Source organism: Rousettus aegyptiacus, unplaced genomic scaffold (assembly GCF_014176215.1).
Source record: "Rousettus aegyptiacus isolate mRouAeg1 unplaced genomic scaffold, mRouAeg1.p scaffold_m13_p_6, whole genome shotgun sequence".
In the NCBI taxonomy this organism is placed as follows: Eukaryota; Metazoa; Chordata; class Mammalia; order Chiroptera; family Pteropodidae; genus Rousettus; species Rousettus aegyptiacus.
The window spans coordinates 5355094-5372207 of NW_023416309.1; the positions used below are offsets into that span (position 1 = coordinate 5355094).

At 41.7% G+C, this 17114-nt stretch overlaps 1 protein-coding gene across 1 annotated transcript; it reads right to left on the reverse strand.

Annotated features, from left to right (window-relative positions):
* Positions 1-299: 299 nt before the first annotated feature.
* CUNH10orf99 (chromosome unknown C10orf99 homolog) lies at positions 300-8108 on the reverse strand. Its single transcript, XM_036222333.1, has 3 exons — positions 7017-8108; positions 5273-5347; positions 300-508 (listed from the first exon to the last, which is right to left on the reverse strand). Exons 1-3 carry the CDS (start codon positions 7105-7107, stop codon positions 300-302), a joined length of 375 nt encoding a protein of 124 aa, XP_036078226.1. The 5' UTR covers positions 7108-8108.
* Between the last annotated feature and the right edge of the window lie 9006 nt (positions 8109-17114).

The window sequence follows — 17114 nt, forward strand, 5'->3', positions numbered from 1 at the left end:
CCAACATCCCAGCTCACTGCCACAAAGGTTGATGTCAGCGACCAAAGGGCCTTCCCTGGACATCTTTTTTCTCACTGGATTTTACATCTCTGAAATGAACGTGAGTCCAGAGGGGCTAAGTTACTTGTCCAAGGCCACACAGCAGGACAGGATTCCAAGCTCTGACTTTTGAATCTATGCATAAGAACAAGCCAACACAGCAGGCAAGAATTGCTGTCTTTAAGAGAGGAGTCTCTGTGGTTCATGGGCAGCAGGGAGAATCCTGGGAGAACATGAGGCCAAACTTTATTTTGGAATTACTACACTTGTGGGAGTGCCCCAGGTACTATCCAAAAGCGGAGCTCTGGCTTGGACTTGCATCGTCTGCAGTTCTTTATATGGCGTCCTGGGAAGGAGCAATGGACAAACAAAACAAGATAAGGCAAGGCAAGGCAAGGCAAGGCAAGAGGCAGAAAGACAGGCAGAGTCAGGGGTGGAGAGAAGGGGAAAACACGAGTAAGATTCATTTCTAGATACAAATGTTTTTTTAAAAAGTCAAAGCACAAATAAGATTTTACACTCCTTCCTGGAGTCCCAGAAGGGGCCTTTTTTGGCAAACATGACCAGCCCAGGCTATTTTAATTCTGTCAGGGCAGAAGATGGAGAGAAGGCAGCTTTTCTATCTGCTCAACTGGAACAGAGTCCTCTAAAAATGAGGCGCCTAGAAGTCCTGCTTCTGATGGCAGGGGTAGGAAGGTCAATGAACTCGGACTTGCAGGCCCTTGGACCACTCAGGCTGTCTCTTCCTTACAGCACTCTCAGGCAATGTGTGTGTCTCAAAGCTATATTTGCATTTTTGACAAACTGGCTTCATTTATGGGAGGAATGATCCACCAAAAAAATGCATTAAGCTATTCCTCATAGTTTCATTTTTAATAGCATAAAATAAATTCTGGAAACAATCTGAATATTCTATAGTAGAAAATGATTAATCAGTAAAGGTACTTCATAATGATGGAGCTGTTTAATGGAGATAAAACCCTGCATTATGAAAACTAGGTAGCAATGTGAAAAAAAATGCTTACAATGTAACGTTAATTTTAAAAATTAAAAAATGAGATACAATAAAAATAAAACTAGGTAAACATTTTACGTGAAAAGAAACAAAGGAAACATGAATGAGAAGAATTATTAAGTTATGGTAATGAGATTATTCTATTTTTCTCTTTCTGTTTCTAGATTATTACTGTAGGAAAGCAGTGTGATAGTTAAGAACATAGAATCTGGAGCCATATTGTTTGGTTTCAAAGCCCAGCTTTACCACTTACTAGCTGTGTGACCTTCAACAAATTACTTAACCTCTCTGTGCTTTGGCTCCTCATCTGTAAAAATGGGAATAATAATAGTACCTGGCACTCAGGATTATTGTGAGGACTAAATGATTTAGTCCTGTGCAGATGTAAGGACTGCACAGCAATTGCTATACAACCACTAGCTGTATGACAAATAAATTCAGTTATGATAATTCATCCATAGCCTCATGTCTAATCATAAATAAGTGCTAATATTGGTGTGGTTTCCTTTTTATATTTTTTCCTATTTGAAAGTGCTTTTGTCTTCCCATAGTGATAATCATAGTAATATACAATACAAACAACTCTTTTCTACTAATATCACATTGTAAGAATTTTCTACCAGCATTTCTGATAGAGGGTTGTGATTTCCTTAACACTGCTTCCCCCCTACTTCCTGTCCCCACCTTCAGACCTCAACTCTCTTCTCTGGCTTCTACAACAAATGCTATAGCTGACTGAATATGATCACAATTCTTTGCCCCTCCTTTGCAATGTGACTTTGAAACTTCTCCCATCAAGATACCGGATCTATTTCCCGGCTCCTTGAAGTTGAGTTGTCCTGGTGACCTGCTTTGGGCAATAGAATGCAGTAGAGATGAAGCTGGGCCAGTTCTAAAGCCTCAGGAGGCCTTAGGCATTTCTACTTACAGACCACTAACTCCCAAACATGTGAGAGAGCCCAGCCTAGATCAGCAGAACTGCCTATCCAACCCTTGGAAGAATGAATGAACCCAGCCAAGACTGGACAAACTGCCCAACTGACTCATGGAATAAATAAAAATATTTACTGTTTTGGGCCACTGAAGTTGAGAGTGTTTTGTTATGCAGTTGTGGCTAACGGATATAATTACAAGGAGCAAGACTACACATCTGAGCTCCTCTGATTGGTCCACTGGGCAGGATAGGCCTCTCTATCTCCTCTCTTTTAAGGTCCATTGTACCAATCCCTCATGTTCATCTCGGTACCACCCAAAGTTGCCAAAACTCTCAATTCATCACACTCATGATCCTCAATGAGTAACCTTTGTTTCTGCAGTCTGGACCCCTTCCTGAAAACATGGATAACCCATGGTGGGAGAGGAATCTCTCTGTGTCCCTTCCTCCCCCTGTCTCCTACCATGGGTCAACTCATTTTGTTGAACTTCAAAGCATCGAGAGTGGAACAGAGCTCTCAGGCCCTGGGGGGCAGTCTGTGGGATGGACAGGCACCTTCTCAGGCTCCAGGGGCCTTCTCATAAGACTTTCCCAGTCTCTCCAGGAGCTTTTTCACTGATAGCTTCAGGACACCTGGAACGAAGGTGACCTGACCAAGCCCCAGGGTCAGAGACTTTCCTAACCGGTGGAGCCTAAGCAGCTGTCAGTCTGACTCCGACCTAAGCCTGATGCTTCTCAAGTGCTAAGAGAATTAACAAATTGAACATTCCTTTAAAAAAAATTGATGCTGTGACAATGTGCTATGTGGATTGCTTCAAACTTTTCAAATACTCAAGAGAAAGCCTTTTTCAGTGAACTGGTAAATGTAGTAAATTCAGCAAATCAACTACTCGGTATGTTAATTTTTTATCATGGATTTTGTCAAATTGACCAGAGTCCTATGCCTGCCACTTCCTGTCACCCCCATAGGCCTAGCACAGTGCTTAGATATAAAACAATACTCAGGAGAGACACTTTAATTTCAGGTGTAGGTGATATCCAGCATGTGTGTGTCACAGCTCAGGAACATCCTCCATGCAGCCCTAGGTTATTTTCTCTTTTGAAATACAGGTGCATGGGCACTCTTATGCAGTCAACCAGAGAGAGCACAGAGGCTCAATCAGTGCCTGCTCTTCATTACACAGTGTTGAGGGAGCCTCAGGGTTAGCCTAGAAGACAGCGGGTGGAGCCACCAAGACTGGGTAAGAATGCACTGGCGTCACTTCTCAGTGTGGAAATTGCTGGTCTCCTGACTCAGATGCCTTGGCTAGGCTCAGACTTCCTCCACGGAAACAGCAGGGTGTGTTTCCAGGGTATTTGGGGCCAGGCTGATACCTGGCTTCATAGTCACAACCCCACTGACTCCTCACCAAAGCTCAATGAGGTAGATTCTATGGTCACATCCTTTCCCAGATGAGGAGACTGAGGCTCTGCAGAGCTGAGTGACCTGCTTAAGGGCACACAGCCAGCAGGTGGCAGAGGTGAGATGCCAACCCATCCGGTACTTTCCTTCTGGGAAGTCTGCAGTCTCCTTTGGGCATCGCACGTGTTTGTAAGTGTGCTACCAGAGACCTGCTATCTACTGGGGAAGCAGTTTGTTAAAGTGGAAAGAAGCAGACAGACTGAGTTTCTGGCTCTGACTCAGATTCTTCCTGAGCCTCAGTTTCCCATTCTGTAGGTGACAATGCTTCCTACAGATGGTTTCAAGGATTTAAATGAGATTACATGATAAGGACCCAATAAAAATGCCTGTTTCGCTCTTCTTGTTCTAAGTAGTTTGCAAATTTCTGCAATGGAATTTTAAAAATATGTACACTAAAAGAAAATCCAGACCGAACATGGGAGTCATACATCGAGATTATTCTAAAGTATTGTGTGATGAACAGAACGCCTGCCCTAGTACTGTCCCCTTAACCTGGCTGTTTCCTATGAACTGTGTACTTATGTGTGTGCCTGTGCACACATTCTTAATTTATCTTTTTCTTGCTGCCTCTGAGCAAGTTCAGCCTGGGGAGCGGTTTGGGGAGAAAGAAGAGTTTGAACATACCCTGCTCTCCTCTGTGGGGTGGGCCCTACTTTTCTCTTCCCTAGACTTTTGCCTTATTTATTTCACAAAACACTCCTCCTCTGCTAGGTTGGGGCCTTAGGTGGGAGCAGAGTTGCAGGCAGCCAGTCATCGTGCTTACCTTCCACCTTGCTCAGCCGGGTGCCTCACACTCAGGTTCGGTGTGTGAAACCTGGTTATTTTTACCCAGCTCCAGCTGGATGTGATGACAGTTTGGAAGGAGGGGCTATCACCTTCTACAGAGAAGTGGCCGGAGGCTGAGCCATGCAGTCTCCCTCCCCTTCTCTCCTTCACACCCAAGCTCCCATTAGTACACAGGGCTCTTTGTAGTTGGGAAGGATGTGGAGACTCCAGTTCTGATCAGAACCATGGCCCCAGAGGAGCCAACAGGGCTAGGGCTCAAATCCCTGAGAAGGAGCCTTAAACTGCAGAGAGTAGGAGGCAGGAGATCTGGGTTCGTGTCAGGCCTGGCTGGTTCTAGACTCTGCAGATTTCCCTTGGGTATTCTGCCAGACTCTAGAACCTTCCTATCAAAGGCCAGTAGAGGTCCAGCAGTCCTACCCTTGACCCTGGGCCAGGCAACTCCTATGTGTCAGCTTACCCCTGGCCTGGAGCTCTAGTGCTAGGAGCTGGGTGCCTGCAGCCCTCCCTGGGCCTGTCTCCCTCACCATGCAGTACTCCTCCAGGCCTTGTGAGAGAACTCAACCTTGCTCTGCCAGACCTCACCCTGGAGTGGAACTCAGCTCTGCTGTTTGTCTACAACTCTGGGACTCCCTGGACCTGTGTACCCCATCTACCTGCTGGTCATTCTACTTCATGTGCCATTTCACAAGGCTAACCCTTCCTCGGTTTGATGCTTCCATGAACACCTCCCTCCTCCCCCATCCCTCTGTCTTTCATGCCTCCCTCTTGCCCATCTGAGGCCTCCACACCTGCTGCTTTCCCTGCTTGCACAATTTACTGTCACCCTCCTTGTTCCCTACACCACTTGCTAATTTCTTCCTGCTCTTTCTTTTGACTTGGGGCGGGGGAGGGTGCAGGGCGGACGCTCAGTTTTCCCCACTAGACTGGAAGCTCCATGAGGCTGAGATCATATCTGCTTGTGGCCCCTCCGTACCAGTGCTTGTCCTATGACTTCCTCAGAGCCTCTCCCTCCATCTGCATAAGGTGTAGTGCTTACCTTTCTGGCCCCTCAGAGTAGAGGCTTGGGGACAGCATGGCTTGTCTTTCCAGGGTTTGGCAGGACGCTTTTTCCCTAAGGACACAGAGGAGCAGAGACCCTTTCTTACCATGTTTGGGGACACTAGGGGGCTGGGGACAACGGGAGGTTGGAGACACCATGGGGTGGGTCTGTACGGGAATGATGGGGGTGAGCTGTTCAGTTCCCAAGGCTCAGGGTTCAGGAATATTTTATTCACAAAAACTCAAGAGAGGCCAGGCTATGGGAGGGCCTGGGGGAAAAGGTGGGCCTTGGGCAATTTATTTTCCAGAACTAACAAAGTCAAAGTGGGGAGACACCCTGGCCCCGGAATATGTCTTCCTCATATTCCTTTCTGAGAAACAATTCAACACCTTTGCTCAGAAGTGTCTCTGTGTTTTGACGTATGCTTCTCCCTTTGGCAATCTAGCCTAAATATAGAAAATATTTTATATATACATTCTTTTTTTGCTGCAAACTAAAAATAGTGTAAAGTTGTGAACCATCTAAATGTCTAAGCATATAAATTCATCATAGCACATTCACTTCATGGTAAGATATACCTAAAAAATATTAATTAAAAGGCATCACTTTGAGGAAACCACTAGAGACATATTTAAATGAATGGAAAACTTTATGGGGAAAGATATTCATATTCATTGAATCGTCATTAAGGCAACACTGGCAACCTCAAACATGTCTGAAATCCAGGTCTTATATGCATTGCTACGGACTGTGTTTACAAGGAATTCTAATCACTGTTTTCTATATTATATATGTAGCTATGATCATTACAGAAATGTTAGAAAACAAATACTTCCTGTAATCTATTGTTTAGAGATTATAGCTGTTGACATTCTGGTGTAAGTGCTTCCAGAAAAATCCAATCATAAGTATTTTTGGTGATTATAATAATATAGTGACAAATAATGATATGACATCGAACATACAGAGACATCGATTACAAAAAATGTCATGCTCACGTGCAATACTGAAAAGAAATTAACAAAATGTTGAATATGGCTATTCTTGCATCATGAAATTATGGGTATTTTCACCCCTATATATATTTCTTTATCCCCAACTCCAATAAATGTTAAAATAACCGCTAAAACAAAGAATAAAAGTAGGCAGTTTCTAGCGAGTTAGGCAAGAGAATATGCTAAAAATACTCAGCTATCTGATCAAAAAAGTTAGGAGAGCTACATATTCACATCCACAGAGGTGCAAGGACTATCTTCCCCACTTCTAAACACACACACAGACATGCCTGCCCCAACCATAGGCACACATTCCATCAACCACAGGTGTTTACTGTGTATGAATTTTGGGAATGTTCAGACTGAGAGAATCTAATAATTAATGTATTCATTTACCTAACATAAATTTACTGTGTTCTAAGCATGATACAAGACAACAAAGTGGCTCTAGAACTTCTAGTTAGATAGGACTTAGGGGCATAAAGCAATCTAGCTGAGAGGTTGTGTGTTGCGTGGTAAGCACACTGCTCTTACTTAGCTTGTATGTGTGTTTGGGGGAGGTAGGGCCATAAATGGAGATTGCGGGGTTGAAAGCTCTTGAGGCACTCTTGGTACTGCTACTATGGGTAGAGGTGCTACATAAGTTTAGGAGTGAGAGCCTGGCTGCCTGCTGGGGGCCTGCCTTCCAACAATTTTTGATTGCAGCCTTCCCAGACACTGGAATCATTGTCACTCAGGGCCCCCACATCCCAGGGGGATAGCCTTACCTTCTATGGAGAAGACGGAGAAGCAGAGAAGCAAGACACACAGCAGGCTGAAGTAGACTAGAAACCTCATGGCAGGGAGTTGATCTCTCGTCCTAGGGAGGCGTCTGTGCTGCAGAAGTCCTCACTTGAGGCCACCCAGATTTTTATAAAGTGATGAAAGGTATTTCCAGATGGGCAGGGCAGTGGCAACCTTGGAATTCTCATGTTGGGTAGAGTCAGCCCCTCCCAAGAGGAAAAAACCAGCTTTTCGAGAAGTTGAGAGCATTTAGTCAAGTATAAGACACAGAGCAGTAAAGGTCCAGTCCAGGGAGCTACCAGCAATGGCCTCAGTGATCAAAGCAGGAAACTTCTGCCAGGGGAGAGTCACTTCCCAGGATTGAACGTTAACTTTTAGTGTCAGTAATAATTTCATCAAATACAGATCGTCCTTCTCATTCCTTAGACGTGGCAGGAAGGAGGATCATAAAACCTTTTGCAAAGCCTTAGGGAACAGTCTTGAACAATGGGTGAAATGTAGGGAGCAGAGGGCTGGGAATCAGACGATTTGGGTTTTAGTCCTTGCTCTGCCACACATCAGCTATATGACCTTGAACTTACCATTGAGTGCCTCTGAGTCTGAACAAGAAACCATGTGTAGAAGCCATTTGCAAAGGAGGTGGGGCTGCAGCTGGACCCTGATGGGTGTTTAAGACAAAATGAAAATGCACTTCAGGTACAGAATTAGCCTGAGCAAAGGTGTGGAGGAAGGAAAAATCCTACAAGGGCAAGCATGGGGTAGAGCATGGTGATGAGTACAGGATGGCCAGTTGTCACCTATTCACTGGACATGTACTATGAGTTTGTCTGTGTGTTTGGCCCCAGGGACACTGAAGACACTGTGCCTGACCTCAGGGAGCTTCTGTTAGTGGAGGCAGCCATTTGGATACACAGAATTTGTATTTGCCCTGTGATATCATCTCTCCTTTGCCTTAACAAGTGTGCCCTTCTAACCAAAGAACAAACTCCATTCGAAGCTTTGACCACATGCTCAGACAACTCAGTGAGCAAATTAGGGTTCAGGGCATATTTTGACAGTCATGTGTTTATAAAACTTTGAAACCAATCCACACAAAGGAACTGGTTGGAGCTTACTGGAATTAAGGCCCATATGTCATGCTGTTAGTCACTGGCCCAGATCCAGCCTTCTTCCCTTTCCAAGCTGTGTTCTGAATGCTGATGGTTGTGCTAAGCCAGCATGGCCATGGCAGAGGGTGTGGTCAGGAAGACCCAGGAGGTCTCTCAGGAGCAACTCCAGAGCTGGTTCTGGGGAGAGACTTGGTGGGGGAGCGGCGGGGCGAGGGGTGGGGGTGGGGGGGGGCGGTGCCATTGTCTTGAGGCTGCATAGGCCAGCCAGCTGGCTGTTCTTACTTAGATTGCATGTTACAGGTCCATACACTCAGCCAGGTTTCCTACAGATGCTTCCTGAGGTTAGGATTATAGCCCTTGTTCGTATCTAGGACTATTACTCTCTTTTATTTATTTTTATCTGGAGTAGTTTGGAGTGCCACCACCGAGTCCTCTGGGCAACAGCATACCTTTGATTCCCATTCATCCATTACCTGTTGTAACAAGTACTTTTTGCATTGGCATGGTTCCTTTTTGCTTTTGGGAAACCATCATAGAAGGGAAAAGAACAACCTACCTGGCAGAAAGGGCAGGAATTAGGTCAAATCTTAAAGCTGAACTCTAATTGCTTAGCAATTGTGTAGAAATTAGGAGAGATTCTCTGCCTAGAAAAGAGAGATTCATCTGCATCCACTGTCCAACTAAGCCAGGCCTTGGGTAATTTCCCCAGGACTCTAAGCCACTCAACCAAGGATTCAGAAACAGACATCAGGTTCTCAATGAAGCTTTTTTTCTCACGACAGAACAGAGCCGTAAGGGCCCTGCACAACTAGAAGCAGGAAAAACTGGCTATCTGAGTCTCTGTTCCTTACACACTGACATATATGATCCAAAGATACACAAGTGTCCCCAGGAACATGTTTAATGGGAAGGATAGATTCAGATGTCAGAATTCCACCTGCTTTTTAAGTGCTTATATATATATGACTGAAGCAATCTCTGTCTGCACTAAGTTAGGGTATAAAGTACAAGTTCCACCCCAAATAGCACTCCCCAGAGATAATCCCTGTTCACAGGGTTTCACCTGCTTTTTTAACATTCGAAAGATAGCTGTTGACATCTTACTTAATAAAAGGAAGAAACACCTCTGGCTTTTTAGAATATTTGAAATCTCATGTTGAGCCGAGAGAGGTGAAAATGAGAAGTGTTTTAACAGGAACACCTGTTAGTTTTAAGTATACACAGTTTAGGTACAAAAATAATTAAATTTGAGGCTTTGAATAATTTCCAGAGATGGTTTTGAACACTTGGCAGCCTTCCTGAGAAAAAAGTCTCTAAATGCTTAGAACAGGGGAATTTATAAGGAAGAAAAAATTTTCAAGTCTAATTTGTGATTTCTAAGATCAATTAGGAAAATGCCTGAAGCATTTCCACCCTTTACAGTTAGAGCATTTTTTGCCTGCGTCCTTCCCTTCACTCGGCTGCCACACTCTTCTTCCAAGGGTATGGATCTTATAATTGATCAGAAATGACTCTCCTTCTTTTATTTGCTTAGCAAATTGCAGATCAGTTTATAATAGAAGGAGGGGTTAGACTCCAAGTTCACTCCAGTGACTGTTCAATTCTCTTCTCATTGAATTCTTCCCCAACCTCAGAGAGGCAGGCATTTAAATTTCATCTTGCAACAAGGGAAAGTGAAGTTTCCTTCACCTCGCAAAATAAATTATGGCATTTTCTCACTTGGAACCATGTCTAACTCCAAAGTTCTTTCCTGTTGTTAGTTCCATGAGATCTCATAAATCATTGAAAATAATGTTGATGTTTACACACCACCACCAAATTGCACACACACACAAAAACCCCAACAGCTTCCTCTATTTTTTACAATTAATCTCAACTTCCTCATAAGCCTACGACCTATTGGGTGATGGGTCTTGCCTGCTTCTGGGAGTCCTGCTGCTGGGGTCAAAGCTGGTAAATCTGGGTTCTGCCCCTTCCACACCCGCCCTCTATGACTCCCTTGTTTCTTGCTGATGCTGTGCATCCTCTCAGTTACTCACATCTCTCTACGCCTGGTGGGGGCTGTCTACCCAAAGCCATGGCTATGGGCTATCTGCTTCACAGTGGTGACTGCCAGCAGGATTGTGGGCTCCTACTGGGGATCCTGCTGTAATGCCACCTTCTCTTCCATGACATAAAGGTACCTGGGGAAACTAGAAGGTGCCGTCTTTTCTAGCCTGTGGCTACTCCTTGTTGATGCCGAAGCATCAGTGAAGCCACCTCTGAGTCCCTTGGCTTTATGCTCTCTACTCTTAGTCTCTCTGCAAAATTCCTGGCCTTTTGCTTCCCACCCTGTCACACCCACCCCATGGCTTTAGCCTAGACTGGGGGACTCGAGACCTTTGTCTTTGATTTCTGTCTCTTTACCTCCCCTACACTTGTTAAAAGCATAGGCTCTAGGGTCACATGATCCTGGCTCTAAACAGAGCTCTGCCACATTTTAGCTGTATGACCCTGTAGAAGTTACTTAACTTCTTTGTTCCTTAGTTTCTCTGTTACTGTGTAAAACAGTAGCTGAAGCCGGAGAAAACCAGATCTTTCTGATGAGAGTGTAGTGCTAAAGTGCTGTGTTATCCGAAAACAATTTTTTTGTTATATGAGGTGGTCAATTGCTAAAAGTGGGGGTGCATAGCGTTCTCTCTTTTCAACAGGAACCTGTCTCCAAAAAAAAATATCAAACTCCTACTTTCAAGGATGTGTGAGTCTTCTTTCACATGAAAAAATGACTTTTCTTTCTTATCACAATTTGGGGCAAAGAAAAATACTCACCCTGAAATTCAGGTCTAATGACTGATACCAGAGCCACTCACAAATGTGGATTTCGATAGAGAAAAGTGGGAGGACTGGTAGAGCAAATATGAGAGACTTGGGCAGTAGGGAGAACGAGAATGCCAAGGTTTCCTGCTTTGGGCAGCCCTTGGAACTAGAGAACCACAAGTAGGAATGGATGGATGCTGTTTGTCAGTGTCTGTTCTGTGCCCTGCAGGCTCTTCAGCAGGCTTCCCAGAAAAGAGGTGTCACATTTCCTTATTACCACCCCCATATCTAGCAACACCCAGGACAGAGGGTATGTTGTCAGGTGCAGACAGAACTCTGCAGTCCTGGGGAAAATTTTAACCATGGTGTCATTGCAGACACAGCATGCCAGGGCTATGAGGACCTTGCAGGCTCTGGGTCTAGTTCTACTCAGAAATGAGACACGCTAAAGGCCACAAGATAGTAGATGTTCTGCTTTCTACTAAGTTTCTTAAATCTGAAAAGTGTGTTTCAATGTATTTTCTCTCCATGTGTATTTTGTAAAAAATTACTTAGGGGCAGCCATAATATACTTAAAAAGATACCAAACACCTCATTTTCCTACCAAATGTTCTTTTTTTTTTTTTTTTTGCCACTCAGAATTAATAACAGTGAAAATCTTGTAATTTTTCCAACTTCTTTTACTTCTTTTAAAATGATTCTTCTGCTTAAATGAGGTAGGTGAGCAAATGCTCATCTTTTGTGAGGTACGAGTATGATAAGGGTGATATAATTTGTGAGCACGCAAGTAGAGTCACAAACACATTTGGTTTGCAGTCAGAGAAGCCTGAGTCTTCTGTAAATAGGTCAGGATACTTCCCATGATGCTTCACGTGGAGGGTACCCCAGACAATTCCCTTCCCACTGAAGCAAGGAGTCCCTTCCAGCCACCAAACCTGTGTTGTTTTGTGTGTCGGACACTTATGTTCCTGGGGGCACTTGGCATAACTGTCCCTTTTCTTTGAACTTCTATAACAATTAGTCTTTATAATGGTTTTGTAGTTTCTGGATAACTACATCATAATTACCTTTAGTCATTTGTTGCTATTTCTCATATTTTAATTGCATGGTACCTAATACAGTGCCTAATATCTATCTGTTGACTTGATATCTTTAAAGAGTTGGCTTGTCATGATTAACGCTGTTGTATTCGGGCCCTAAATTTTCCATCTACAGTAAGGTATTCTGTTTCCAGCATTCCCTGATGAAAGGTCAGCATGGCCTGAGCTGTCTCTCACTATTAGGTTTCTCCTGGCTACTACTTACCGCCTCCGCCCACTAGATGCTGTCTTTCTAGACCGGCCAATTTGTAGCCAGGCTGTGACGCAAAGGCAGAAGGGGGCTCGTTCGTCCTTGTTTCTCCTCATAGTTGTTGCTAAGAACTAATTGTTGCTAAGTTGTTGCTAAGAATTAGTTGTTGCTAAGAATTCTTTCAAGGAGTACCAAACTGAACAAACTTAGTAAATCCTTTATTTTCTTCATAAACAGATCATACCAAACCACTAATGCTCGCTCTCAGCTTCCACTGGTCTTCCTGTTTGGGAGTCATTCTGCATTCAACCTGTATGAAGTATATAACTTGGTGGGGCTAAGTTTGTACTTTCTTCTTTTTTTTTTAATGCAGTTTATTTATTATTATTTTTCATACTATATATACATATTTATTTTAACATTTCATTATTTTTATTTTCACCCTCCACCCTCTCCCTCCCTTCTGGTAACCACTGTCCACATCCATGAGTGTCTGTTTGTTTGTCCTGTTTATTTGTTGCTTTTAGGTTTATATCCCACATATGTGATACTATGTGATTTTCAACCTTTTCTATTTGGCTTATTTTGCTGAGTATGATTAGTTCAAGGTTCATCCATGTTGTTGCAAATGGCAATATTTCATCTTTTCTTATGGCTGAGTAATATTCTATTGTATATATGTACCACAGCTTCTTTAGCCAATCATATATTGTAGGACACTTTGGTTGTTTCCATGTCCTGGCCACCATAAATAATGCTGCTATGAACATCGGTGTGCAAATATCTTTTCAGATATGGGTTTTCAAGTCTTTGGAGTAAATACCCAGTAGAGGGATTGCTGGATCATATGGTAGGTCAATTCTTAATTTTTTGAGGAACCTCCTTATGCCTTTCCATAGTGGCCATACCAATTTGCAGTCCCACCAGCAGTACATGAGGGTTCCCATTTCTCCACATCCTAACATTTGTTATTACTTGTCCTGTTGATTATAGCCATTCTAACAGGTGTGAGATAGTATCTCATTGTGGTTTTGATTTTCATTTCCCTTATAGCTAGCGATGTTGAGCATCTTTTCATATATTTGTTGGCCATTTGTATGTCCTCTAGGAAGAAGTGGCTATTCAGGTCCTCTGCCCATTTTTGGATTAAATTGTTTTTTTCATTGTTATTGAGTTGTATGAGTTCTTTGTATATTTTGGATATTGGGCCCTTATCAGAGGTGTCGCTTGCAAATACATTCTCCCATTTGGATGGTTGTCTCTTCACCTCGTTGATGGTTTCTTTTGCTGAGCAGAAGCTTTTTAGTTTGATGTAGTCCCATTCATTTATTTCTGCTTTTACTTCCCTTGCCTTTGAGGTCAAATTCATAAAATCCTCTTTAAGTCTAAGGTCCTTGAATTTATTTCCTATGTTTTCTTCTATGCATTTTTATTGATTCCGGTCTTATATTCATGTCCTTAATTCATTTTGAGTAAATTTTGGTTTGTGGTGATAGACAACAGACTAGTTTCATTCTTTTGCAGGTGGCCTTCCAATTTCCCAGCACGATTCATTGAAGAGACTTTCTCCATTGTATGTTTGTGGCGTTTTTGACGAAAATTATTTGCCCATATAAATATAAGCTTATTTCTGGACTCTTAATTCTGTTCCCTTGGTCCATGTCTATATTTCTTTCAATACCATGACATTTTGATTACTGTCGCTTTGTAGTATAATTTGAAGTTGGGCAGAATGATACCTCCAGTCTTATTCTTTTTTCTCAGGATGGCTTTGGCAATTCAAGGTTTTTTGCGCTTCCATATAAATCTAATGATTTTTGTGTTCTATTTCTTTAAAAAATGTCAATGGAATTTTGATGAGGATTGCATTACAACTGTATAATGCTTTAGGTAGTATGGTTATTTTAACTATGTTGATTCTTCCAATCTAAGAACATGGAATATCTTTCCATTTCTTTGTATCTTCTTTGATCTCTTTTAATAGGGTCTAATAGTTCTCATTATATAATAGGTCCTTCACATGTTTTGCTAGATTTATTCCTAGGTATTTAGTTTTTTTGTCGCAACTGCAAAAGGAATTATTTTTTCCACTTCTTTTTCTGACACTTCATTATAAGAATATAGGAACGCTATGGATTTTTGAACATTGATTTTGTATCCAGATACTTTATTGTATTTGCTTATTGTTTCTAGTAGTGTTCTTGTGGAGTCTTTAGAGTTTTCTACCGAGAATCATGTCATCCACAAATAGTGACAGTTTGACTTCTTCGTTTTCTATTCGGATGCCTTTGGTATCTTTCTGTTGCCTAATTGCACTTATTAGGATTTCCAATGTTATACTGAATAACAGTGGCGATAGTGGACAGCCTTGCTGTGTTCCTGATCCTAGAAGGAAGGTTTTTATATTTTCACTATTAAGTATAATGTTGGCTGAGGGTTTCTCATATATGGCCTTTATTATGTTAAGATACTTTCCTTCTACACTGATTTTGTTAAGTGTTTTGATCATAAATGGGTGCTTTAATTCATCAAAGGCTTTTTCTACATCTAGCGATAATTATATGATTCTTATTTTTAATTTATGTGGTGTATCGCATTAATCGATTTGCGTATGTTGAACCATCCCTGTGCCCCTGAGATGAAGCCCACTTGATCATGGTGTATAATCTTTTAATACGTTGCTGTATTCGGTTCCCTAGTATCTTATTTAGGATATTTGCATCTGTGTTGATGAGAGATATTGGTCAGTAGTTTTCTTTTTTTGTGTTTTCTTTATCCGGTTTTGGTATCAGGGTAATATTGTCCTCAAAAAATGAGTGGGAAGTATCGTCTCCTCTTCAGTTTTTTGGAAGAGTTTGAGGAGAATAGGTATTAAATCTTCTTCGAATGTTTGGTAGAATTCACTGGTGAAGCCATCTGGTCCTGGACTTTTACTTTTTGGTAGGTTGTTTATGATTGTTTCAATTTCCATACTGCTGATCGGTCTATTTAGATTTTCCAGTTCTTGATTCAGTCTAGGAAGGTTGTATTTTTTAAATACTGGTCCATTTCTTCTAGGTTATTAAACTTGGTGTTATATACTTTTCATAGTATTCTTGTATGAGCCTTAGTATTTCTGCAGTGTCTGTCATAATTTCCCCTCTTTCATCCCTGATTTTGTTGTGTCCTTTCTCTTTTTTCTTTAGGGAGTCTAACCAGGGGTTTGTCAATTTTATTGACATTCTTAAAGAACCAGCTCTTTGTTGCATTCGTTTTTTTCTACTTTTTGTTTTCAATTTCATTTGTTTCTGCTCTAATTTTGATTTTTGTCTGCTGACTTTAGGCTTCATTTGTTCTTCCTTTTCTGGTTTTTTAAGATGAAGCATTAGGTCGTTTCTTTGGGTTCTTTCTTGTTTTTGGAGGTATGTAGGCCTGCAATGATATGAACTTTCCTCTTACGACCTCTTTTGCCGTGTCCCAAAAGTTTTGATATGTTGTACTATCATTATCATTCATTTCTACGTATCTCTTGATCTCTCTTTGTATTTCTTCTCTGACTCAGTTATTTTTCAGTATTATGTTGTTTAATCTTCATTTATTTGTGGTTCTTTCTACTTTCTTTTTACAGTTGATCTCTAGTTTCAAAGCATTATGATCAGAGAATATGGTTGGAATTATTTCAAACCTCTTATATTTGTTGAGGCTATCTCTGTGTCCCAGTATGTGGTCAATCCTTGAGAATGTTCTATGTGCACTAGAGAAGAATGTATAAGCAGCTGTTTTGCGATGTAAGGCTCTGTAAATGTGAATTATGTCCAGTTGGTCTAATGTGCATTTAAAGATGTCACTTCCTTATTGATTTTGTTTGGATGATCTGTCCATATCTGACAGATATGTTTTGGTCTGTTTCTCCCTTTAGCCTTATTAGTAATTGCTTTACATATTTTGGAGCTCCCTGATTGGGAGCATAGATATGAATAAGTGTTATGTCTTCTTGGTGCATGATTCCTTTTGTCATTATCAAGTGTCCCTCAGTATCTATCCTTACCTTTTTTGATTTCGAAGTCTATTTCGGTGATATTAGTACTGCTACTGCTTTTCTCTGGATGGCATTTGCTTGAAACATCAGTTTTGCAACTGGAGCTGATAAAAATCAACTGTTGTTTCTCTGTTGTCCCCACTTTTCTGCCGTCTGTTTCTCTGCCTTCTTCCCTGATGATTGGGCACTGCCGTGTGGAGCTCACAGCACTCTCAGGCAGGGCTGTTTAGGGACCTCTCCGCACCTTCTCCCCTCCCTCTCCTCCTATAGGAAGCTCCTGCTGCGAGAAGCAGCTTTTTTGTTTATCCCAGTCCACCACCAAATACCCAGGGTTCTGACCTGTGGTAGCTCTTATGCTCAGATTCCATGCTCAGATGTGCTGGTGTGCAGTTTGGGTGTTTTTTTCTGTTGAGTTTTAGGTGTTCAGCTTATTGGTGTTTCAAGGGGAAAGATCTGGGAATATCTCTCATGCTGCCATGTTTCTGTACTTTCTTGAATCCTCAGTGAAAGTTAGTTGTTACAACAATTATCAAAAGACAAACCTTCGTATACCTGTTCTTATAGGACAATGAACTACTCGAAAAGTACAGAAAACAAACCAGTGGAAAAGAGCATATTTCTTCAATTCTAAAATGCCACTGATTTTAAGATATGCTATTTAGTTTGCAAAAAAAAAAAAAAAAAAAAATTGAATATACATTTCAGAAACGAAGTGTGAAAAATATTGCATCTTATAATTGAGGTAACATGACTAAAAAGTAATGAAATTAAGACATATAACACCTTTCCTATGAGACCACCATATGAACCTCATTATACCAAATTGCGATGCTATGTAAAACCACTCA

Bases quoted from the DNA above. Each gene is read 5' to 3' on its own strand.
- CUNH10orf99 (XM_036222333.1), bottom strand. From the start codon at position 7,107: ATGAGGTTTCTAGTCTACTTCAGCCTGCTGTGTGTCTTGCTTCTCTGC. The intron at 5,348-7,016 runs GTGGGGGCCCTG...CTGTGTCCTTAG, and splicing joins TAAGGCTATCCCCCTGGGAT to GGAAAAAGCGTCCTGCCAAA. The intron at 509-5,272 runs GTAAGCACTACA...ATTTGTATCTAG, and splicing joins TACTCTGAGGGGCCAGAAAG to AAATGAATCTTACTCGTGTT.